The sequence below is a fragment of the Narcine bancroftii genome, chromosome 5 (assembly GCF_036971445.1).
Source record: "Narcine bancroftii isolate sNarBan1 chromosome 5, sNarBan1.hap1, whole genome shotgun sequence".
Lineage (NCBI taxonomy): Eukaryota > Metazoa > Chordata > Chondrichthyes > Torpediniformes > Narcinidae > Narcine > Narcine bancroftii.
In genome coordinates this window covers 120,196,053-120,221,303 of record NC_091473.1, presented here as the reverse complement: position 1 = coordinate 120,221,303, position 25,251 = coordinate 120,196,053, and the positions used below count along the sequence as shown (strand labels likewise).

The following is a 25,251-nucleotide window of genomic DNA, read 5'->3' as shown; positions in this document are numbered from 1 at the left end:
CACATGGGCTTTCTAGCAGTTGGAAGATGAAGAGAGAGAGAGAGAGAGACTGAACAGTCACAGCTGAAGCAAGCAGGAAAAGCTTGTTGAAAATGAAACAGAAAGCTCCAGAGCGGCAGATGGCTGGAAGTGCTATCTGTCTGATGGTTTTCTGGGAATAAGCGGAACAGCCAGAAAGAAAGAGGTTATCATCCAGAGAACCCTGATGAAGCAAGTTTCATCAGCAAGACATTGAGGTGACTAATGGTGGTACCTCAGTTGTCGAAATCCTGGAACAACAAATGTCTCTCTGCAAACCTCCAAAGAACCTTTCTGAGCAGTAAACATTTACCTTTCGAGCACCAAAGTCTGGTCAACTTTACACGTTAAATTCTGTTCACAGTACACGAATTGCCTACAACCAGTGAAGTTGGAATAACGAGACGTGTGATTGAACTGTGAACTAAAGAACTTTTCTTAAATTTACAAACACATTACATACACATGTGCTTACAATTAGAAGGGAGTTAAGGTTAGTTAAATTAATAGAAATAAGTTAAAGTTTGATTCTGTATTCATGTTTAAAGATAACTAAAAACAACTTTTGTTTAAGAAACTATTTGTTGCTGGTTTTGGGATCCTTTGGGCTCATACCACGTCATTGTGAGAATGGTTTGGGGAGTCACAGGAAGCTTAAGTTTAGACCCACAAATAGAGAGTAGGTGTTTGCCAAAGCAGTCACCTAATCTGTGTTTGGTCTCTCTGATGTAGAAGAGGCCACAATGAGTACACTGAATGCATTAGTTTAGGTTGAACGGTATGCATATACAGAAGAGACTGGATGCTCAAAAATAGTTTTGTGGAATATTATTGAAATTGTATGGCCATCTGATGATTGATTCATTTGTTGAAATCAATAGCATGATCTCCCTGACAGTCAAACTGAATGCTTTCCTTTATCACTCAAGGTTATTGTACCACAGAGGATGCAGAGGAGAGTTACAAGATATTAAAATACTGAAAAACCTATGTACAAGAAATGACAGGATAAATCAAGTCTGTGTTATTTGGACCGAGAACGCTTCAAGGAAACCTTATTATAAAATAAAAAAAAGTTATGATGGACTTCACAGAGTAAACCGGAAAGTAGCTATATCCACTAGCAGAGGTGCTAAAATACATGGAGCAAAAAAAAATTATAAAAGGATTAGCAAGGGAGATAAGAAAAAAATGTTTTCAAAGAGCAAGTGGTTGGTGCAGTCCAACCGAGAGCCACTCTGTTAGCCAGTAATATTTCCACTCATTGCCTAAAAGGGTGGCACTTAATTAGACCTCGGCTGGATGGCTCTTTGTTGATTAGCTATTTTTGAAATGTTCTTCCATTCCATTTAACATTGCAGAACCGAGTCCATTGGCAACTAAGCTTCACATTTAAAAATGAGGTATTCAACATTTTTTTTTAATGTAAAGCAAAATAACAATTGTCTTAAATCTTAGATGGTAATAAATTACTAAGTAATGGAACTAATTTTGTAAGTTAAAGTGCATAAACAGATTGAGTCCATGTGGGACCATTGCCTGTCACAGACTCAAAGTCAAAAGCTACTCAGCAAGCAGCATATGAGACTATTAGCAATAAAACACATCATATAACCCATGTTGGGAATGGAAACAAACACTAGCCAGAATATCAGTTACCTCAAATTCCTTTGTAAGTGCGGGGTCAAACTGGTGGTGCATTGAAAGAAGCTCATTGGAAATAAGCTGGAGGTTACTCAAAGAGCTGTCTGCCAACATGACCAACACCTCATAAGCAGCAAGACGACTATTGACTGTACTGCATCTAAATGAAAATAAGGGAGATTGGATCATCACTTAAATTAAACACAATCCCCCAGCCTGACAGATGAGACAGCAGTTCTGAAGCAACTTAGTATAAACTGCCTGATCATTACCAGGGTCTAAAAAATAAACTGGTTTTACATACTTTGGATGAAAATCCTGTTGACTAATAGAGCAGCTCCCAGCTGGACTGCTGCTGGTCAAGATAATTTTTGAAGCACGAAACAGGAAATCCTCCATCAACTGCTTGATTAATGATGGTCCTAAACAAAATAAATCAATTTAGAAACATCAAAATCATTTTACCCCAGGTCTTATTTTGAAAATTACACCAATTGCGCAATTAGGAACAAAATGCAAAGAGACAAGAAACAGCAGGTGGTGGAATCTACAGCAAAAAGAAAGCTGGAGCAACTCATGCACTATGCCACCAAGACCAATCAGAAATTGGAGAACAACACTTGATTTTCTGTCTGGGTACTCCATCATTAACATTGACTTCTCCGATTTCTGCTAACCTACTCTCCATTCTCCTCCCCTTTCCCCTGGTCTTCTTTCTTTTAACTCTCCACCCCCATCTCTCTCTATTCATCAAGCCACCCCTCCTCACCCTGCTAGCTGTTGTGCCCTCTCTCCCTCATCCACCCATTACCTCCTGCCTTTGGGACCATGCTGCCTTTTGGACCATACTTCTCCCACCACCCCTCTCTCCCTACCATTTTGTTTGGATGCTTGCCGACATTTTTCCATGTCTTGACGAAAGGGTCAAGCCCGCAATATTGGTTCGCATAAATCTTTATCTTTGCTGTATAAAGTACGCTGTTTGACCTGCTGAATTTCTCCAGCATTGGGTTTTCACTTCAACCACGGAGTTAGCAGACTTTCATGTTTTACTTAAGCTGGAGTAAGTAGTCAGCTGGTGGAGTAGCATCTGGAGGCAAAACAAAGTCAACAGTATGGGTGGAATGGGAAGATATCCAATAGTAAAGAAGAAAAGGGGAGGAATGAGGCAGGTGCCAGAAAGTGAATGGAGAACTGAGGAGAAGTGAAGGCTGGTGGGAAGATGGAGCCAAATGGGAAGAGGGAGGATGAGGGTTGAGACAGAGTTTGGAGAGTGATATGCAGGAATATGTGCAACAAGTCCTGGAACCTGATAAGTAAGGGATCTGGTACTGGGAACCATTAATGAAGAGCAGATGAAACTGGGTAGGTGGGTGAAGAAGAGATGTAGGTTCCTCAAGACTCACACCATCAGGTCAGGAACAGCTGCTACCCCTCCACCATCAGACTCCTCAATAAGAAACTCATTTAAGGATTCTTAGTTTTGCACTTATATTGAGGTTTTTTTTCCTCTGTGTTGCAGTTTATTCACGTTTATTCATTTATATTCTTTCTTGAGTATAATTTTTGCTCTACCAATAAGTGGTAATTTTCCCTTGATGCAGGAAAAGGAATCTTGGGGTTATATGTGATATCATGTATGTACTGACAATAAATCTGGTGTGTGTGCATAGTAGAGCAATGGAAGGAGGAGGGGGAGGAAATGAAAATGGATGATGAATGGTGGAAGTATATGAAAAATGGAACAAAAAAGAATCAGAGGACCAAAAAGAGAGACAGACATAGGAGGCAAGGGTTACCTGAAATTGAAAAAAAAATGGATATTCACACCATTGTGCTATAGACAACCCAGATAGTTTGGATTGGGATGCACCCGGAGAGTGGAAAAGAGCAAGGACATAAAATCAGTGTGGGAATGAGGAGTTGAAATGGCATGCAATCAATGATGGAATTCAACTTTATTGAGGGCATATAAATAATGAATCATGATATCAGGGACCAAAAAAAAAAGCATGCTGGAGAGAATGCAAAGATAAAGTTACTTCACAAGAACTTGGTGTCTTTACCAAAGAATACTCTCATTGCTATTGCAAATGAGGGAGGTGGATGAGATAATGGATGCAGTGAAAATTGAAAAGAAAGGTTTCCAGGAACGCTGGCTTTGCTGTGAAAACATACTTCGCGTGGGATGATCCTCAACTGCCCAGACAAGTGAGCGTGGATAATGCAGGAAGGCTGGATGTAACCACGCAACCCTCACAAGATTTGGAGGTTGTGCCAGATATTTGGAAAATTGGAAAAATACTAACAGCAAAGCAAAGTAGACTTCAAGTAGGCTCAGATAGATTAGTAGAATTGAAAAATGCAAGCCTGATAAAAGTTAGCACAGAAGTACAAAATGAAACATTTTGGCATGAATGAAGAAAAAAAAACCACACAAAACAATTCTAAGAATGGTACAGAGATAGTTATATCTCAGTTCAATATGCATCAATCTCTGAGTGTGGAAATGCTAGAAAGCTGTTAATAAGGCTACCTGGATCCTTAGTTCCATAAATCAAAGGTTATTGAAACACATTGGTAATATGCTGCAAGGAGCCTGGAGCAATGCTGGGACTCGTGAATACCTGCATGGAAAACCCCAATTGACACTCACGCAGGGGAAATTATAGCAATTCCACGTAGAAACGCTGCCATCCTTTGTAAAATTCAACCCGAGGAGAAAAACAGGAAAAGAGGCAGTTTTCATAGAATTGACAAATGTAATTTCAAAAATCATAAAACTTCAGATTCCAATTCTCTAGGACTTGAAGCACTGACCGTTTCTTTTTCCACAGCCTGCTGACTGACATGCTGAGTTTTTCTGACCTTTTCTGTTTTTGAATCACAAAATGTATTTTGATTCCCATCTTTCGAACAGACAACAGAATATTACTAGAGTTTCATATCACAAGTGATGAGACCATACTATTCTGGATTCTGAAGCATAACTACAAATAGCCTTTGTATCTCTTTTAAACCATGAATTGCAGGCACACACAATCTGGCTCATAATTTCATAAAAATACAATTCTCAGAGAATTTATCATTGTTCCCACTGGTTGAAGATTTCAGATGTGGCAGGCATGATCCCAAGATCAAGAGATGGCAAGTTAACAGTGAGATGGAAGCAAGAGAGTAGATTCTCTATCCTCAAAGCTTTAGATGTTAAGTTAAAGGATATTCAAAACTGAAATCAATAAATTTTGGAGAATCAGAAGGGAATGTGCTTGCTATAGAAAATTAGCATAATATCTGCTCCTGCTTTTCTCTTTCTTGAATATGTCCAGTGTAATGAAAGTCTATCTTAGCTTAGAGTTCACCAGTAACAAAGGACAGCTCTTGACATTGCCAAAGTGACTTCTGACAGTCCACCAAAAAGACTAGGTTCTGAGAGCAAAAATACACATTGAGATATAATGGGAGATATCAAAGCCAAATTCTTTGCCTTCATGATAGTAAAAGCATGACAGTTATGAGAATTGTTGTTTACCTTTTATTAGCAAACCAAAATTTTCCTTAGGATAATACAATGTAAACAAATTCTATTATTTGCTTGCATATTACATCAAAATTGTTAAGTTGCAATTAATTGGCTATTTTCTGGAATGCAACAGCTATATAGTTTTCATTTGGAAACATAATCACGCAAATGACTACTGCATTACATTACCATCTACTGGCAAAGAAACTACACTGCACAAATAATTGCTACTTAAAACTAAATTGGCCGTTCAGTATCCTGGGATAGGAATGGGGGTTTGGCTTTTCACACTTGACCACTCCTAACTGGGACACTGAACGCTTTCACACTTGCAAGGAGCCATCCCTGGTGTTAGGACTGTTCTACCTTCTACTGGTGATGTCATGATGTATGGAGCGATGGTGGACCTGCACTAAATCCTGATCAGATGTATTATGATCTTATTTTTGAACAAAATTAATCATGCTTAATTATAACATAATTAAGCTTTATGTACAGCACAGTATGAACCCTTCAGCCCTTGTTGTTGTTGTTGTAGTACTTGACCTATATAAACCTTTATAAGGGACCGTGGGAAAGTGCTAGCAATAAATAGCAATAGCGGACAATTTTAAACTGGGTGGGAAAGTTGGTAGCGTTATAGCAGACGTTATACAGCATGGGAAAGTTGGTAGCACTTACCACGTACAATTTATAAAGACTGTGGGAAAAAGCGATGGTGGACCTGCCCTCCCAGAATACCATGCAGCAGACAAAGGGCTGTATGCATGGCTGCACACACAGAGGATTCATGGAGGGGTTTCTCTGCTGCACAGCATTCTGGGAAACCCGGTCTGCCAAAGCTTTTTCCCATGGTCTTTATAAATTGTGTGCTTTAGCACTACCAACTTTCCCACACTGTTTAAAAATTGTCCACTATTTCTATTTATTGCTATTCATTTCCTCTTTCTCTCCCTCGCTCTCTTCTGCTGCGACTTTCCCAAAACAAAGTTTCTACCTTCATTTTAATATTTTCTTCCTTCATGTTCCTCCACTCGCAAAAACTTGGGTCACTTCAATCTCACAATGCAAATGTCCATTTCACACTTGCATGATTGCAACACCGGCGTCTGCAGACACCAGGGATTATACTAGGGATCGAGGCTGTCAATCCCCAGAATGAGATAACTTCATCTGACGTTGGCGTGGAGCTGATTTTGCTTTCACTCTTGACACTTTGAAGTGACCCTAGGAATTAACGGCCAATCGGCCTTTAAAGTGTGAAAGGGGCTTATTGGAACCAATAATTTTTTTCCATTTTCCACTCATGAGCTTTCAGTCTCCAATGTTTTATTCTAACAATGTTCATTATTTCTCTCTCCATGAATGAAAGAAAACCCACTGAACACCTGGTCTTTAGATTTTGTAACCCGACAAGCTGACAGTCTTTTATATGACAAATAGGTGAAATTCTAAACTCGTATAATTGATTGATATTGGAATCAGTATTGTTTGGGAGTATTTCTTCCTGTTGCTTCTTGAACATATGTCGATAAATGAGAAAGGAACTGGAAAATGTGAGCTAGAAGCTACAAAAATACTGTCAAGTGCGGGGAGGGGGAAAGGAAAGTGATATTCAATAAAATGTTTCAACAAAAATATCAGTGCAGCTAATTTGCTAAATATATCAAATGGGTTCAATCATAAAATATCCCAAAAGTTGTGGCATAGATGAAAAAAATTACCAAGCATTTCCTTCTCTGGCCCACTCAGTGACAGTAGAGTTTTGATAAGGCGCAGATGACCTGCAAGCAGAACATTATCTGACTCGCTTGTCTCTGATTCAGCAGTCCATGTTGGCTCAAAGTTGTCAAGCCAGTTAACCTCATCCTCCAACATAACAGCAGGGCTAATGAGAAGTTGTTCCATTTCTGAAGCTTAAAAAAAAAGTTCAAAATTAACGATCAATGTTGAAAAACAGAAATATGCCTTGAGGCTAAAAAAAACATAATTTTCGATAAAGATGTCCCAGATTTTTCCCTAGCACACAAGGAACATAAATTTAAGTTTTTAAATTTAAATTTAGACACCCGGTGGAGTAACAAGCCATTTTGGCCCACAAGCCCATGCTGCCAAATTAAACCTAATTAACCTACAAGCCCCGGTATGTTTCGATTGGTGGGAGGAAACAGGAGCCCCCGGGGAAAAGCGACACAGACACGAGAGAATGTACCAACTCCTTACAGACAACATGGGATTCGAATCCTGGTCCAGATCGCTGATACTGTAACAGCGTTGTGCTAACCGCCTCGCTGTGTTGCCCCTACGATCTAACAGTTTCTTTTCCAATCCATGTTAGGCCAAGGTTAATGTTTAGGAATTTTAAACCCAGATCCAAATTGCTGGGAAACCTTTTTTGTGAGAACTTTAAAATGTCAATTTAAAGAAAGGAAAAGAAAATATTGTCAAAATTGGTTTTTAGTTATATCAATTAAAATCCCTTGATCTTGATAAACCACATATAAATGGAGGTACAAACACTATGAAACAGTTCCCGTTCCCAGACTGAATTTTAAACATAGCACTGAATCAGACAATCATTAAGTTCTGCAAGGAATTCTAAGGATTGGAGTAGTTTTACCCGGCCAAGTCTTGGGTTTAATGCATACAGCAAGTATTTGATAGGATAATCTCAACTGTCCTCTGCACTAAACTTTTGCGATTTACTAGATTGCAAGTTGTACTTTGCAGTGTTTTGTCACTTTTCTTATGTCCCCAATTAGCAAGAACTATCATGAGAAGAATTTAAATTTAATTCCACAAAAATCAATCAAAAAGTAATACAGCAATTCCATTTATTTTTAGTCATTAGTTTTGAAAAGATAAATTAATATCTCTCATGTACAGACAAAATAACCTGCACAAAGATCAGAATCTCTATTCACATGCAGCTGTTGTCTTGATCTGTAAAACTTACATGTTAAGTCATCCAATAATTGACAACGCAAGCCAAAATATTCTGTACATTGGGATAACAGCCTGCAAAGTAAATGAGTGATTGCAATTAGAATAAATGAAAAAAAGTGATTTTAAGTTGAGTATTTTGCAAGATATTAAAGATATGGAGGTAGGATTTGCATGATAGCAAGGAAAGATGATGCAAGATTAAAGGCCAAGAATATTTGCTACCCAAAATGTTAATGAAACGAAAGTGACAAGGTGAAATACTTCTTTAAAAAGCTATTCCAGAAAACAGCAATGCCCTATTTGATGAAAATAGGTTCTCTGTTCTGCAATTATCAAAGGAAGAGGGGACATGGATCAGGATATAGATTAAGAAAAATAAAACTACAGACAATGTGGAAAATTACATTACTTATCATCCATTTTACTGAATAATGGGAAGCAGTAAACATGCTTAATATTAGAGAAAGAATTTGTGCTGCTATGTTCTGTAAAACCTGGATTTTATGAAAGATAGAAATTAAGCTGCCAGCAGCTAAACATAGAAACATAGAAGATAGGAGCAGGAGTAGGTCATTCGGCCCTTCGAGCCCGCTCCGCCATTCAATGAGATCATGGCTGATCTTAAAGTTCAGTACCCCGTCCCCGCCTTCTCTCCGTAACCCCTAATTCCCTTATACTGAAGAAATAGATCTAATTCCCTCTTAAATATATTCAATGAACCTGCCTCCACTGCTCTCTGTGGCAATGAATTCCACAGATTCACCACCCTCTGGGTAAAGAAATTCCTCCTCATCTCGGTTTTAAATGGTTTGCCTATTATCCTCGAACCATGGCCCCGGGTTCTGGACTCCCTCACCATTGGAAACATCCCTTCTGCATCCATTCTGTCTAGTCCTGCCAGAATTTTATAGGTCTCTATGAGATCCCCTCTCAATCTTCTAAACTCCAGCGAGTACAATCCCAATTTGCGCAATCTTTCCTCATAAGTCATTCCTGCCATTCCAGGTATCAGCCTTGTGAATCGCGTTTGCACTCCCTCCATTGCAAGAACATCCTTCCTTAGATAAGGTGACCAAAACTGCACACAATACTCCAGGTGGGGTCTCACCAAGGCTCTGTACAACTGCAGTAAGGTATCTTTATTCTTATACTCAAATCCTCTTGATATGAAGGCCAACATACCATTTGCCATTTTAACCGCCTGCTGTACCTGCATGCTTGCCTTCAGTGACTGGTGCACAAGAACCCCTAGGTCTCTCTGCACTTCCCCATCTCCCAATCTATTGCCATTCAAATAGTAATCTGCCCTCCGGTTTGTATTACCAAAGTGGATAACCTCACATTTATCCACATTGTAGTGTATTTGCCATGTATCTACCCAGTCCCCCAATTTATCCAAATCACACTGGAGCTTCCTGACCCCCTCTTCAGTGCACACAACCCCTCCTAGCTTAGTGTCGTCTGCAAATTTGGAGTTATCACATCCAATCCTCTCATCTAGATCATTAACGTAAATTGTGAACAACTGGGGCCCCAGTACAGATCCCTGTGGTATCCCACTGGTCACCGCCTGCCACTCAGAAAATGAGCCGTTTATCCCAACTCTCTGCCAGCCAGTTCTCAATCCACATCAATACCTTGCCCCCAATCCCATGAGCCTTGATTCTGCATGCCAGTCATTTATGTGGGACCTTCTCGAAGGCCACTGGCTCTCCCTCATCTATTTTACCTGTCACCATCTCAAAGAATTCCAATAGATTTGTCAAGCACGATTTACCTTTTGTAAATCCATGTTGACTCTGTCCGATCCCTTCACTGCTAGTCATATGCTCTGCTATTACATCCTTTATAATGGATTCCATCATTTTGCCCACTACTGATGTAAGGCTCACCGGCCGATAATTCCCCGCTTTTTCTCTACCCCCCTTTTTAAATAGTGGGGTAACATTAGCTACCCTCCAATCCATGGGTACTGATCCTGAGTCTATCGAGTTCTGGAAAATAATTCTTAAGCATCTGCTATCTGAATGTCCACTTCTTTAAGTATCCTAGGATGTAGATTATCAGGCCCTTGGGATTTATCGGCCTTCAATCCCTTCAATTTCTCCAAGACCATGTCCTTAGAGATACTGATTTCTTTCAGCTCCTCCCTTGCATTAGTCTCTATGTTTCCCAACATCCTTGGGAGGTTATTTGTATTCTCTCTTGTGGAAACAGAACTAAAGTAAGAATTTAATTGGTCTGCCATTTCCTTATTCCCCATTATATATTCCCCTGATTCTGACTGCAAGGGACCTACTCTGGATTTCACCAATCTTTTCCTCTTGACATACTTATAAAAGCTTTTGCAGTTGGTTTTTATGTTTGCCGCAAGCTTACTTTCGTAATTTATTTTTGCCCTCTTGATTAATCCCTTTGTCCTCCTTTGCTGCATCTTGAACGAAGAGTTCACTGCTTCGTTAATGAATCAGCATGAAGGCGAAGAATAAAACTGGACAGCTTCATCAGGGTATCCAAATCAACATGTCAAATAAACAAGAGAACAATAATGTAACAAACCATAGTCCACATTAAATTTAAAATCTGTTCTGTTAATGAAAGCTCTCTTTACAGCCCTTTCCACCTGTGACGCCACTTTCAGGGAATTATGTATCTGTATGCCCAGATCCCTCTGTTCTACTGCACTTCTCAGTGCCCTACCATCTACCTTGTACGTCCTACTTGATTTGTCCTTCCAAAATGCAACACCTCACACTTAAATTCTGCTATTTTTCAGCCCATTTTTCTAGCTGGTTGAGATTCCTCTGCAAGCTTTGAAAGCCTTCTTCGCTGTCCACAATGCCTCCAAACTTAGTGTAATCTGCAGCCTTTCTGATCCATTTTACCATATCATCATCCAAATCATTGATAAAATAACAATGGTCCCAGCATCGATCCCTGAGGCACAGCACTAGTCACAGGCCTCCAGTCTAAGAAGAAATCACACCACCACTCTCTGGCTTCTACCGTACAGCCATTGTTGAATTCAGTTTATTATTTCACCATGAATACCTAGCATTTGAACCTTCCTGACTAACCTCCCATGTGGGACCTTGCAAAGGCCTTATTAATGTCCATGTCGACAACATCCACAGCCTTTCCTTCATCAACTTTCCTGGTAACCTAAAAAAAAATTGGTTAAACACAACCTACCGGGCACAAAGCCATATTGACTATCCCTAATCAGTTTCTGGTTATCAAAATTGCATATCCGATCTCTTGCACCAGCCTATAAATTCCAGGGTTACTTTTGAAGCCCTTTTAAACAACGGAACACATTTTAAATATGTCTGTCAGAGGCACTGAAATTTCTACACTGGTCTCCCTCAAGGTTTGAGGGAATATCCTCGCATGAGTTTAACAGAACAGATTTTAAACTTATTGCAGACTATGGTTTGTTACATTATTGTTCTCTTGTTTATTTGACATGTTGATTTGGATACCCTGATGAAACTGTCCAGTTTTATTCTTGGCAGAATCCAAATGGCCTTCATGCTGATTCATTAACGAAGCAGTGAACTCTTTAGCTACCGGTATTGAGTATAGGAGTTGGGATGTTATGGTAAAATTGTTTAAGACATTGGTGAGGCCAAATTTGGTGTACTGTGTGCAGTTTTGGTCACCTAACTACAGGAAATATATCAATAAGATAGAGTGCAGAGAACATTTTCTGGGATGTTGCTGGGACTTGTGGAATTGAGTTAGAATGGAAGGTTAAACAGGTGAGGATTTTATTCCCTGGAACCTAGAAGAATAAGGGGAGATTTGATAGAGGTATTTAAAATTTTCAATGGGATAGACAGAGGTAGGCTTTTACCAGAGGACATGAGTTAAGAGTGAAATTGGAAAAGTTTAGGGGGAACATGAGGGGGAACTTCTTCACACAGAGAGTGGTGGGGGTGTGGCATGAGCTGCCAGCTGAAGTGGTGAAATGTGGACTATGGACTGCGTACAGGTCAGTGGAACCAGGCAAAAAAAAAATGGTTGGCCCAGGCCAGAAGAACCAAAGGGGCCTGTTTCTTTACTGTAATGTTCTATAATGTTCTGTAATGTCAAAAGTGATAAAAATAGTGAAGGATAGCCTGCCTCTTTCAGACAAGGTGCAACAAGGTGAATAACAGAGGAATCTAAAGGAAGGCAACTTGCATGGTTTGCAAAATAGTTATCACACGGAAAACAGAATTAGAATAAATGGGATGTTTTTCAGATTTATTAACTATTTATATTAATGACTGGGTGGAGGGAGTTTAATGTAACATTTCCAAGTTTCTGATTACGCAGAATAGGTGGAAGGACATACTATAGAGAAGATGTTGCAACTTTACAATGGAATATGGAGTGAGCAGCAAACAGTTTAAGGTATGAAACTGTGAGATCATGCCTTTTGTTAAGAGGAACCAAAAGCCATATTATTCACTAAATGGAAAAAGTGTGTGCAGAGGGATCACAGTCTGCTTTCCATAAATCAAAAAAAGTTAGTCGGCAATTACAGAAAGTAGTTAAGGTGGCAAATGGTATAATGGCCACGATCACCAAAGGCTTGGAATTTAGAAACACGAAAAATTTGATAGAAAGTGTGGCACCGTTAGCATAATGGTTCAAATCTAGTGCTGAAGGTAAGGACTTTGTACATTCTCCCCTTGTCTTCTTGGGTTTCCTACGAGTGCTCCACTTTCCTCTCACCCTACAAAATGTATTGGAGAAAGTGAGCAGCAAGGGTGCGTGGGCCGGAATTTACAATTATACTGGGCATTGTTGGAGGCCAGTTTTTAGTCCCTTTACCCAAGATATCTAGTAGATTTGAAAGCAGTCCAAAAAAGATTAAACAGGCCAATTCTTGGAATGAGAGGACTTGATCTGTTATGGGTGGCTAAATGGGTATTCTTTCAAGTTTAGAACAATGAGGGGTGATCTTATTAAAATAGTTAGGATCCTACGGAGACATGACAGAATCAACGCTTGTTCTGGTGGGTGAATCTCAAATGAGAGGATAGAGCATCAACAAAAACAGATGGAATTCTCTACCTCAAAGAGATACATTTGTGAAAGCTCAGCAAATTAGGGTTATAACACAGAGGAATTGAATGGCAGGGCAGATTTAAAGGATCAGGTGACGTGCCCTGCCTTATTTTCTTGTGACGTTGTCATTTTAGCTTGATGGTCCGAAACAATCATTAAATATTGATTGCCGACAGCAATGAGTTAATTCAGTCTATTAACATGTCAGCTCAACTCCACACAAACTCAAGAATAATGCAGCACTATGAATGAACTGATTAAATAAAGAAAAATGAAATCAGTGTATTCCCCAAATTATACCAGAAAGATAAGTATTTTTCTTGAAGAGGAAAATCAACACTAGCGATTTCCATTTATATAGTGTCTTTAATGAAACTAAACAGAAAAATAATGTGGCCAAGAAGACTAAAGCCCCTTTCACATTTGCATCCCAGTAAATCGGTCGTTCAGTGTCCTGGGACAGGAATGGGGGTTTGGTCTTTGACACTAGATCACTCCTAACTGGGACAATGAACGCTTTCACACGTGCAAGGGTTTATCCCCAGCGCTTGGTCTGTTCTACCTTTAATAGGAAGTGCCTGCAATGCCCATTTCACACTTGTCTGATCTCAACATCGGCGTTTGCAGATGCCGAGGATTGTACTAGAGGTCGAGGCCGCCAATCCCGTGTGAGATGACGTCATCTGACGCCAGCGTTGAGCAGATTTTGCTTTCGCACTTGCCACTTTAAAGGCTGATTTGGTGTTTGATTCCTGGGAACACTGGCAAGTGTGAAATGGCCTTTTAGGTCCTTTTGGAGCACAGTTAGCATGTGTAAAATTTAAAACTATTCTCCTTGTTGCTATTCTTTTCTATACTATTTTATAGATTCCAATAAGAAATTACACAATGAAGCTTTACTTGTTCTGAAAATTTCATCTATTTATTATAATTTTCATTTTACTTACTCAAAACCTACCTTTGGTTGACTCCACGCATGATGCTAGTTGGGGACCAGAGTGGAAGCTGTGTTGTGAGGATGACATGCAGAAGAAACTGATTCGGTTTCTGTATTTCTGGATTTGCTGAGGTATCTGTTTGACTCAGTGTATATAACTGATCCCAGGCAACCCTTCTGATCTGTAAATGTGAAAACAAAAATCTGATGTCAGCATCAAATCATTCTATACAGAAAAAATATACGTATAACATTTTCAGGAAGATCCATTCCGGATTCAGTTAGAACATGGAACACCACAGCACAGTCCATTCATGTTGTGCTGACCTATACATTTGTGGGAGAGAAAAAAATTAAGATTTGCTTGTTTAATTCTGCAGGGAACCATGTGCCTCCAGCTCCTGACAAATGGTCAATTTACTTTCTAATCTGTCACTTATCCTCCCCTAGTTGCAAACTCAATAAATTATGTTGCTTCTCAAGATAGATGCGACACCAGCTTATTTTTTCTCAAAGACTTGATGTTCTGCTCTGCTTCCCTCGTTGCTACAAGTGAAATGGTCTTCGATCTAATGGAGGCTCAAAACATGTTGTAATGCTTCTTTGTTCTCTGTAGTGGAATGTTTTCTTATCACTTGTACTTTGGATATAAATGTGTGTGCTTTTTCTCACAGGGCAGAGGTTCAAAGCTCCGCTCTTAGGAGACTAGATTCTCCATGATATTGTGCTTGAAAATAAAGGTTTTCCTTCGAAACTTTCCACTGTGTCCAAGAGATAACTCTTTTTTCCCCAGGTGGGACTCTTAGAAGACAATCTACTCCTTTTCAAGTTGGAAAGGAATAACGAGGTGGCTTACGCAGAGACCCGAAAAAAACCCAAGCGGGAAGATAAAAAAAGAGATTTTCCAAGTTGGGAAAATCCAGCCAGTCTGAAAAGGAGGTGACCAGTTTCTAAAACCCTAGATGAAAGAAGGGTGGATGGTAAGGATGACTAAAAAAGGGTAGCTACTGAACAGACGAAAGAGACAGAAGAACTTGTTGCGGAATTCCTTTACGAGAGCTGTAATTGCTTTATTGCTTCAACGCGTGGCATAACTTTACTTTCTCAACAGAACAATGGGAAATACCTGCAGTCGAGCGGCAGAAACTTCTGCCAAAGAGATAAGAACTAGCAGTCGAGCTTCAACAGCTGCTCCTGCTAGCACCGAACGTCCTGAAGATGAGTAAGAGGACTGTGTGCAAGATAGTTTTTTACAACAATATGTAGAGGTGCCGACCAGAGAAGGAACAGTGTTAAATCTACTGTTGGCAAATGGGATGGGTCAAGTGACGGAGGTTAGTGTTGGCGAGCACTTCGGGTCCAGTGATCATAATGCCATCAGCTTCAATGTCATTATGGAAAGAGAGAAATCAGGGCCAAGGATTGAGGTTTTTGATTGGGGAAAAGCTAGATTTGAGGAGATGCGAAAGGACTTGCAGGGTGTGCATTGGGACAACTTGTTTTATGGGCAGGATGTAGTAGAGAGATGGAAGTCTTTTAAAGATCAGATTTTGAGAGTGCAAAAGCTTTATGTTCCTGTTAGGTTAAAAGGAGGGGCAAAAGGTTTGAGAGAGCCGTGGTTTTCAAGGAATATTGGAAACTTGGTTCGAAGAAAAAGGGAGGCGTACATTAGATATAAGAAGCATGGAGTTAAGGAGATGTTTGAAAGATACATTGAATGTAAGAGGAATCTTAAGAGAGGAAATTAGGAAAGCTAAAAGAAGGTACGAGAAAACTATGGCAAGCAGGGTGAAAACTAATCCAAAAGAGTTCTACAAATATGTTAATGGTAAGAGGAAAGCTAGAGACAAAATTGGTCCCTTAGAAAATCAGAGTGGAAAACTGTGTGTGGAGCCTAGAGAAATGGGGGAGATATTGAACAGTTTCTTTTCTTCGGTATTCACTAAGGAGAAGGATATTGGGAGATGTGGGATAAAAAAAGCAAATTGGGTAAATATGGGGAATATAGAGATTACAAAAGGTGTAGTTTTAAGGCTTTTGAAGAATATAAAGGTGGATAAGTCTCCGGGACCAGACGGGATCTTCCCCAGGACATTGAGAGAAGTGAAGGAGGAAATAGCAGAGGCTCTGGCGGTAATTTTCCAAATGTCATTAGATATGGGGATAGTGCCGGAGGATTGGCGCATTGCGCATGTGGTTCCGTTATTTAAAAAGGGTTCAAGGAGGAAGCCTGGCAACTATCGGCCTGTAAGTTTGACGTCTGTGGTAGGTAAATTAATGGAGAAAATTCTTAGAGATAGTACTTATAAACATCTGGATAGACAGGGTCTGATCAGGAGCACTCAACATGGATTTGTGGGAGGAAGGTCATGTTTGACCAATCTGATTGAATTTTTTGAAGAGGTGACTAGGAATGTGGATGAGGGTAGTGCAGTGGATGTTGTCTATATGGACTTCAGTAAGGCCTTCGATAAGGTACCACATGGAAGGTTAGTTAGGAAGGTGCAGTCTTTAGGTATAAATTTTAAGATAGTCAAATGGATTGAACATTGGCTGAAAGGGAGAGGCCAGAGAGTGGTAGTGGATAATTGTCTGTCAGGTTGGAGGCCGGTGACCAGTGGTGTGCCTCAAGGATCTGTATTGGGCCCATTGTTGTTCGTTATATAAATTAATGATCTAGATGATGGGGTGGTGAATTGGATTAGTAAATATGCAGACGATACTAAGGTAGGTGGAATAGTGGATAATGAAGAAGGTTTTCAAGGATTGCAGAGGGATTTGGGCTGCTTAGAAAAGTGGGCTGAAAAATGGCAGATGGAATTTAATGCTGATAAGTGTGAGGTGCTTCATTTTGGTAAGAAGAATCAGAATAGGACATATGTGGTAAATGGGAGAGCATTGAGGAATACAGAAGAGCAGAAAGATTTAGGAGTAACTGAAGGTAGAAACTCACGTGAATAGGGTGGTGAAGAAGGCTTTTAGTATGCTGGCCTTTATCAATCATTGCATGGAATATAGGAGTTGGGAGGTGATGTTAAGATTGTATAAGATGTTGGTGCGGCCTAATTTGGAGTTCTGTGTGCAGTTCTGGTCGCCTAATTATAGGAAGGATATAAACAGAGTGGAGAGAGTGCAGAGAAGGTTTACCAGAATGTTGCCTGGGTTTAAGCATCTGGAATATGGGGAGAGATTGGACAGATTGGGTCTTTATTCTTTGGAGCGTAGAAGGTTGGGAGGGGATTTGATAGAAGTATTTAAGATTATGAAAGGGATAGACAGAATGGATGTGGATAGACTATTTCCGTTAAGAGGAGGAAAGATTAAAACAAGAGGACATGAGTTAAGAATTAAGGGGCAGAGGTTTAGAGGTAACATGAGGGGGAACTTCTTTACTCAGAGAGTGGTAGCTGTGTGGAATCATCTTCCGGGAGAAATAGTGGCGGCGGAGTCAATTATATTATTTAAGAAAAGGTTGGACAGGTATATGGATGAGAAGAAGATGGAGGGTTATGGGCATTGTGCAGGGAGGTGGGACTAGAAAGGGGTGTTTGGTTCGGTGCGGACTAGAAGGGCCTAATGGCCTGTTTCCGTGCTGTAATTGTTATGTTTTATGTTATGTTATAAACGAATACAGATGGTAAAATACACCCAACAAGAGGTAGGAGACCCAGTGGTCCTTCCGGGATCGCCAGCAGACACCGTAATAAAAGAAACTGGAGATTATCAATATGCAATTACTTTTAGCAGTGACCTGTATGGCTGGTCGAAGGGAGATTGGCCATATGGAGGATCTTTCAAGATTCAAACCTGGTAGGATACAGTAGCTAATGGAGATGAGGACCCAAAATGGGAATTTGGGTATATGATGGGTTGCTTTAAGAAATAGATAGAGGTGGCAAAGAGACACCAGCCCCCAAATCCAAAGAATAGTGAAAAGATACCAGAGCAGGTTGACTCTTCCATGGCACCCCCAGTTGATCTGCTGCCCTATCTCACTCCCCCACCTTCAGCTCCTCTGCATGCTCAGATACCCCAAAGAGTATCAACTAAAGGATGGAATAACAGTCCTAAGAACGGACTTGATGGAATGATAGATGAACTAATAGAGGTAGTTATGGTCTGGCATCAGGACCGTGGTGCACAGCCACAGGCGCACACAGGGAGGGCTCTGGAATGTCAACAGGAACCAGATGAGAAAGCAATGGGAGGCACTCCTATGGAGGATACGCCTTGAGGCAAAGTGGGAGCAACTTTGCCTGACTCTTCCACCTCTCATGTGATTCGCCAAATATACAAATAATGATGGGATATACCCCCATTTTAAAACCATGGACTTTGAATGAGGCTAGGACTATGGTATCAAAGGTGCCTAACCATAAAGCAGCTAACTGCTTTTTTAAAATGGCTAGTGCAAACAAGCAACATTTCTAATCCCCTCCTGGGCAATCTACGAAATCTTTTGAAATGCGCATATGGCAGTTTTTGGGCTACGCTTCAAGATACCGTGCAGCTCCGCCCAGAGAATGGTGATTGGCACACCGATGACACTGTGCTGGGTAATGAAACTCTTGCACATTGGTTGCAGAATAGGGAAAAAGAAGCCATCATGAGAGAGGCCCAGCACCATGGGGACTTAGGAGAAGTTACTTGATGCCTTCAACGAAAGGATGAAGGACCCCCTCCCCCCCCCCTCCGATTTTATAGCAAGATTCAGGAACATCTGGGAGGAATATGCAGAGGTCCTGTTAGAAGGGAATAGGCCACTAGCCATCCAAACCCTTCTCAATTGTATGCTTTCCCAACAACCCTAGGCCTTTAAAATAAGGCCTTTAAGATACGCAATCTAAATTGGCAAGCCATGTCCTGGGCTGAGATAGTTACCACATTGGTAAATATGGATAGCGAGGGACTCTTTGTGGGGCCCTGACATGCACCCACACCACCATCAAAATGCAATTTTATAGCCAGGACTGGAATACAGGAACTGGCAAAGGAAATAGCAGGGACTACAAGAGAGATAAGTCAAAAGATATATGCCGCAGGTGGGGAAAGAAAGGACCTTGGGCTGCCTCTCCTTGGGAATCCTCCTGAGCAACGTAAGCCAGTGAGGGAGGTTCCTTCTTTTGCTTACAATCAGCCATTTCCCTCTGAAAAATAGGGATGTCCAGGAAGGGTGGCGGTCATATCACTTTCCCAAGACTGAAACACAACCTCGAGTGACTTTAAGAATAGGAGACACCTAACAGGAGTGGCCTTCACAGGCGACCCGGAGCTCTACCTATTAAGTAATTTCATGGAAATAAGCGACAAATTAACCAAATATCAAATCTCATTTATAAAAATAACACTGACGGTAGCAGAAAATATATCACGATCACTTGGAAGTCTGACTCCCCTCTACTCATAGCACAATGGACTACGGAAATGAACAGCTGTTTACCCAAGGAAAAAAAAATCACATACAACTTAAAGAATAAATATGACACTTCTGTAAAGATTTGGCAGTCATACCTGGACCACATAGGGGGCCAGATACAGTAATAAAAAGGGAGAAAAAAGGGTATAAAAGTAACCATAATATATACAAAAATAGATTCCCCAAATGTACTTTATGTACTTAAAATGCATGTTAGCTCTGATGGTGAATGGATCTTTACGTATTGGGGTGGGGGGTTGGGAGAGAGGGACTGTTTTGTTTTTGTTTGTTGTGTTTGTGAGAAAAAGTTTAATATATTGTATATTTAAAATGTTACTTGTGACAGATTATGTTATATTTTATATTATGTATGGATATGTTTTTGGAAGATCGATTCTGGGGGTTTAGTTAGGTCAGTAACAGATATAACCATATAACAATTACAGCACAGAAACAGGCCAGTTTGGCCCTTCTAGTCCGCACTGATCCAAGTACCCTTCTCTAATCCCACTTACCAGCACTCTGCCCAAATCCCTCCATCCCCCTCCCATCCATATACTTATCCAACTCTTTCTTAAATGACAAAATTGACCCTGCCCCCACCACCTTTTCCAGAAGCCCATTCCACACAGTAACCACTCTTGAGTAAAGAAGTTCCACATTTATCCAGAACTCAGTGACAGACTCCAGGCGGTGAACACCTCTGATTTTAAGCCAGTTAGAGATACAAACACTTCAGAACACATCTCATTTTAAAATGCAAGAGTTATGCATAATGTGGTGCCTACAAGTCTGCAAAGATGATAGAGTCCTGTGCCAGGTGCAAATGGAAGGGTGGAAGGGCCCATCTCAGGAAACTGATAAGATCTCTCATGAATTGATTTTGGGAGTCAGCAAGCTGTTTTGGTGGAGTGTGCTGTTTTAGGAAGGTCATGTGGTTTTACAAGCAGAGAGAGTCAAACACGTTTTTCTCTAAGTGTGACACGGGGGAGGGGGTGGGGAGAGGGGGGGGAGAGAGAGAGAGATTGCTGATTTTCTGCAGTAGCTTTTGGAAGTTTGTTTGAAACCCCATTTTGAAGATGCGTTGTGAGTTCTGAGTTCAGCCTGTTCAAAGCCCTTGTGGTCTATACAAGAGGAGATGGCTGGCTGTACAATGTTTTGCCTGAGATAAGGGAAACAGAAAAGTAACTCTGGTGACCTGAAAGAAAGAGGAAATCATCTGGAAAACCCTGATGGGGCAAGTTTCTTCGGCAAGTTGTGGGGAACGAGCAACAGATCTCTCTGAAAACCGACAAGAACCTTCCTGAGCAGTAAATATTTACCTTTCAAGCACCAAAGCCTGGTAAAATTCATAAATGTTAAATTCTGTGCACAGTATAAGAATTGCCTTATAATGGTGAACTTGGAGGAGTGAGAAGTGAGACTCAATCAAATAACTTTTCTGAACTTACATACCCATTACATACACGTGCGCTTAGAATGAGAAGGTGGTTAAGTTAATAGTAAAAAGTTTGATCCTGTTGTTATGTTTAAAGAAAATTAAAAGTAACTTTTGTTTAAGTAACCATTTGTCTTGGCGAATTTCTATTGCTGCTGGGTTTTGGGGTCCTCTGGGCCTGTCACACCCTCTCTTTGGGAGACAACAAAATATAGGAAGCTGTTTCTTCTTTGGCTTGGCTTCGCGGACGAAGATTTATGGAGGGGGTAAAAAGTCCACGTCAGCTGCAGGCTCGTTTGTGGCTGACAAGTCCGATGCGGGACAGGCAGACACGATTGCAGCGGTTGCAGGGGAAAATTGGTTGGTTGGGGTTGGGTTTTTCCTCCTTTGCCTTTTGTCAGTGAGGTGGGCTCTGCGGTCTTCTTCAAAGGAGGTTGCTGCCCGCCAAACTGTGAGGCGCCAAGATGCACGGTTTGAGGCGTTATCAGCCCACTGGCGGTGGTCAATGTGGCAGGCACCAAGAGATTTCTTTAGGCAGTCCTTGTACCTTTTCTTTGGTGCACCTCTGTCACGGTGGCCAGTGGAGAGCTCGCCATATAACACGATCTTGGGAAGGCGATGGTCCTCCATTCTGGAGACGTGACCCATCCAGCGCAGCTGGATCTTCAGCAGCGTGGACTCGATGCTGTCGACCTCTGCCATCTCGAGTACTTCGACGTTAGGGATGTAAGCGCTAAATACCCCTCTGTCCTTGCTGGGAAGACGAGCGCTTTGCATAATGGGAGCTATTATTTAAAGCACTCCTCAAGGAATGCACATGGACATACCCTCGTCGTATGCACCCCAGTTAGTCTTACTGCTCCGTATCCCCGAAAGCAAACCCGAGCCCATACTGTATTGCTGATAGCTGTTTAATAACCCCTTCACTGTGCAAATGCACTATATATAACAAGAACTGAGCAACACGAGATTGTCACCTCCTGTGAGAACAGCGTGGGCCTTGCTACGGGTAGTGCAATATTACAAACTACTGCATGGTATACCTTGCAAGATGATCCCAATTATTGGAAAAGCGTGTCTGTTTATAAGGGTCAGAAAATGTAAATACAGCACAAGCCCTATCTATATTATGGGCCAATAGGACTAGCTGTCTCAGTATCTCTTTCCAAAGAACAGCAGGAGTTGTATCATACCAAGGAGTCTGTGCCTCATTTAACCTTTGCAGTATGCTCCCATTTCCAAGGAAAACAGATGGGGCTCATGATTAAACAATTAGTAGGTTGTGTCGGAAGCTTGCAATGGTATGGACCAGAAGAAGGCAGAATATACCTCGCCGAAATCTCCGAGTCACTAGAGGATCTCACAGCAGAGTTTCAGCGGTAGCAGCCTCCTCTTGCCAGCTGACTGCACAGGGCCAGTGGCACTAGACACAGGGCTCTCCACAAGACTCATGTTGGCCTAGCAACCTCTGCAAAGGCCCACACAGTACAATTGAGGAAAAATGCAATACTGGCCTGTGTCAGTCAGTGGAGGTTGGCCCTGGAGGCAGAGAAGGGTATAGCGCCTGTAACAGACTCCTTGCTGGAGCAAGGGGTGCTTTAACCTACAGTTAGCCAATGCAATACACCAATATTGCCAATACCTAAGGTGGACAGGCACAATGAATGGCGTTTTGTGCAGGACTTAAAGGCCATAAACAACATTGTCATTCCTATGACCATAATTGTACCAGATGTTAACATGATACTTTACTCCATTCCATATACTGTGATCAACTTGTGCTCTGCATTCTTCTCTATACCATTGCACCTGGATAGCCAGCACTTATTTGCATTCACCTATAAGGGAAAATACACCTGGACTCATTTACCACAGGGGTACACTGCAAGCCTGGTGGTCTGTGCTGCTGTCATCAAGCATGACCTGGATGAATGTCACCTTGAGGGAGGTTTAATATTAATACAGTATGTCGATGACCTGTTGGTGGCATCCTCCACCCTGCCTGAATGTGTGCAAGACTCTCTGACTGTGCTTCAGTTTCTAGCAGAATGAGCCCATTGAGTATCCAGAGCCAAGCTGCAGTTCTGTCAGTCTCGTGTGCAGTATTTGGGTTTTATGCTGAAAGCGGGAACCCAAGAAATTGGACTGGACAGAGTTAAAGCCATTGTGCAGCTGTCACCCCTGAAGACAAAGGAGATTTTCTCCTTCCTGGGGATGGTGGGATACTGTTGGCAATGGATAAGGAATACCAGATGTATGACATGGTTTTGATGTCTGCTTCTGCCAAGGGGGCACCCTTGTGAGTAAACTGGACTCCAGAACAGGAAGCTGCCTTCCAGGCTCTCAAAGCCACCATGGTAGCACCCCATCTACTGGGACTCCCCAACTACAAACATCCATTCCAGTTGCACGTTTGTGAGAAGGGATTCGCAACTGGAGTCCTAACCCAGGCCCATGGAGGACGGAAGAGACCAGTAGCCCACTACTTGCTTGCTGTCGTCTTGGGCATGTCTGCCTGCGTTGGTGTTGTAGTGGCCATTGCCATCAAAGACGCAAAGTCCTCACTGCTAGTTCTTGACCACCTGTGCGAGGTTTGTGTGTTGCATGCTGTGATGCTACTTTTGTACTCCGCTGCTGCTCAGCACTTCATCGCCTCCTGCCTTACGAGCTATGAGGTGATCCTCCTGTCACATTCTAAATACACCTACCAATGCTCACTGACAGTCAACCTTCATTCCGGAACTAATAGAAAGCTATGACCATGACTGTCTAGTGACGGTTCAGCACACCATCTCCCCCAGGGTCGACTTGCATTCTGATTCTCTGCCAAATCCAGATCAGATCTTCTTCACTGACAGCTCCTCGCACAAATCACGTGATGATCTGCTTTTGGCTGACTATGTTGTTGTGGATCCACATTGGGTTGTAGAAGCCTTTGCCCTACCTCAAGGTACTTCAGCACAAGTAGCCAAACTCTTTGCCTTGACAAGAGCTTGCATATTGGTGAAGGGGAAGTCAGCCACTTATACACAGATTCCCGTATTGCCTTCGGTGTAGTGCATAATTTCAGACAGAATTTGAAAAAATGGGGATTCATCACCTCATCTGGGAAACCCATCAAACACTCTCAGTTAGTGCTGAATTTGCTCAAAGCCATTCAGCGGCCAATTAAGATTGTTATCATTAAGTGTGAGTTGCGAACAAAGGCAGATGATGCATTTCCCAAGGGAATAAACAAGCAGATGAGGTTGCCAAACGCGTGGCCATCATTCAAGACCAGATGATCTAAGCCAATGGTTCTCAACCTTTTTCTTTCCACTCACATATCACTTTAAGTAATCCCTATGCCATGGGTGCTCTGTGATTAGTAAGGGATTGCTTAAGGTGGTATGTGAGTGAGAAGGGAAGGTTGAGAACACTGCTCTAGACCCAATGGTTACTCAAATATTTTGCTTGAGAAAAATTGTCATTAGCCCATTTCCTTTGGAGTTATGAAACCATGCACATAACGAGTCAATTTGGTACAATTAAAACAGTGGTTTCAAACTTTTTTTTCCCCACCCACATACCACCTTAAGCAATCCCTTATAATCACAGAGCACCTTTGGCCTAAGGATTACTTAAAGTGGTATGTGAGTGGAAAGAAAAAGGTTGATCCAAGCACTTCACATCTGCCCCACAGACCCCCATCCCCTCAGTCACTCCTGATGAGCTACAACAAGCACAATAGAATGCCAGCTCACAAGAGAAACATAACTGGAATCACATGCAGCGTTAACAAAAAGATAATTTTCTGTTCCACCAAGACAGGTGAATGGTATGTCCTAGAAGCCTGTTTTTGCCCCTGTGTCACCTGGTTCATGTGCTGGCACACATGGGCAAAAGAGGGATGCAACATTCTATTGAACAATGGCATGCTTCTGGGATAACATCAATCATTCAAAAAATTGAGTGATCTTGCCCCGTTTGCCAGTAGCACCACCTGGGGAAAGAGGGAGTGCATATGATTACCTGTCTATGCCTGAATTACCCTTTGAAAATTTGCAAATCGATTTTCTGCACATGCCCCCAGCATTGGGATACAAGTATATACTTGTAAAAATAGAAATGTTCACCCAGTGGGTAGAGGCCTACCCTACCTGAAGGGATGATGCTGGGTCTGTGGTAAAAATACTGTGGAAGGAGATAATACCCAGATATGGAGTACCCATGGGGACGAATAGCAACAGGGGTACCCATTTTACAGGAAAGATAGTAAAAGATTTGAAGCA

The 25,251-nt window shown here is 41.5% G+C and overlaps 1 protein-coding gene across 1 annotated transcript in view; it reads right to left on the bottom strand.

Moving 5' to 3' along the window:
* usp24 (ubiquitin specific peptidase 24) overlaps positions 1-25,251 on the bottom strand; it is a 214,826-nt gene that overhangs the window by 68,861 nt on the left and 120,714 nt on the right. Inside the window, exons 37-41 of the mRNA XM_069938902.1 lie at positions 14,148-14,308; positions 8,142-8,203; positions 6,910-7,101; positions 1,967-2,084; positions 1,678-1,822 (exon numbers count right to left, since the gene is read on the bottom strand). Coding sequence (XP_069795003.1) covers positions 1,678-1,822; positions 1,967-2,084; positions 6,910-7,101; positions 8,142-8,203; positions 14,148-14,308 — 678 coding nt within the window. The remainder of the gene's footprint in view (positions 1-1,677; positions 1,823-1,966; positions 2,085-6,909; positions 7,102-8,141; positions 8,204-14,147; positions 14,309-25,251) is intronic.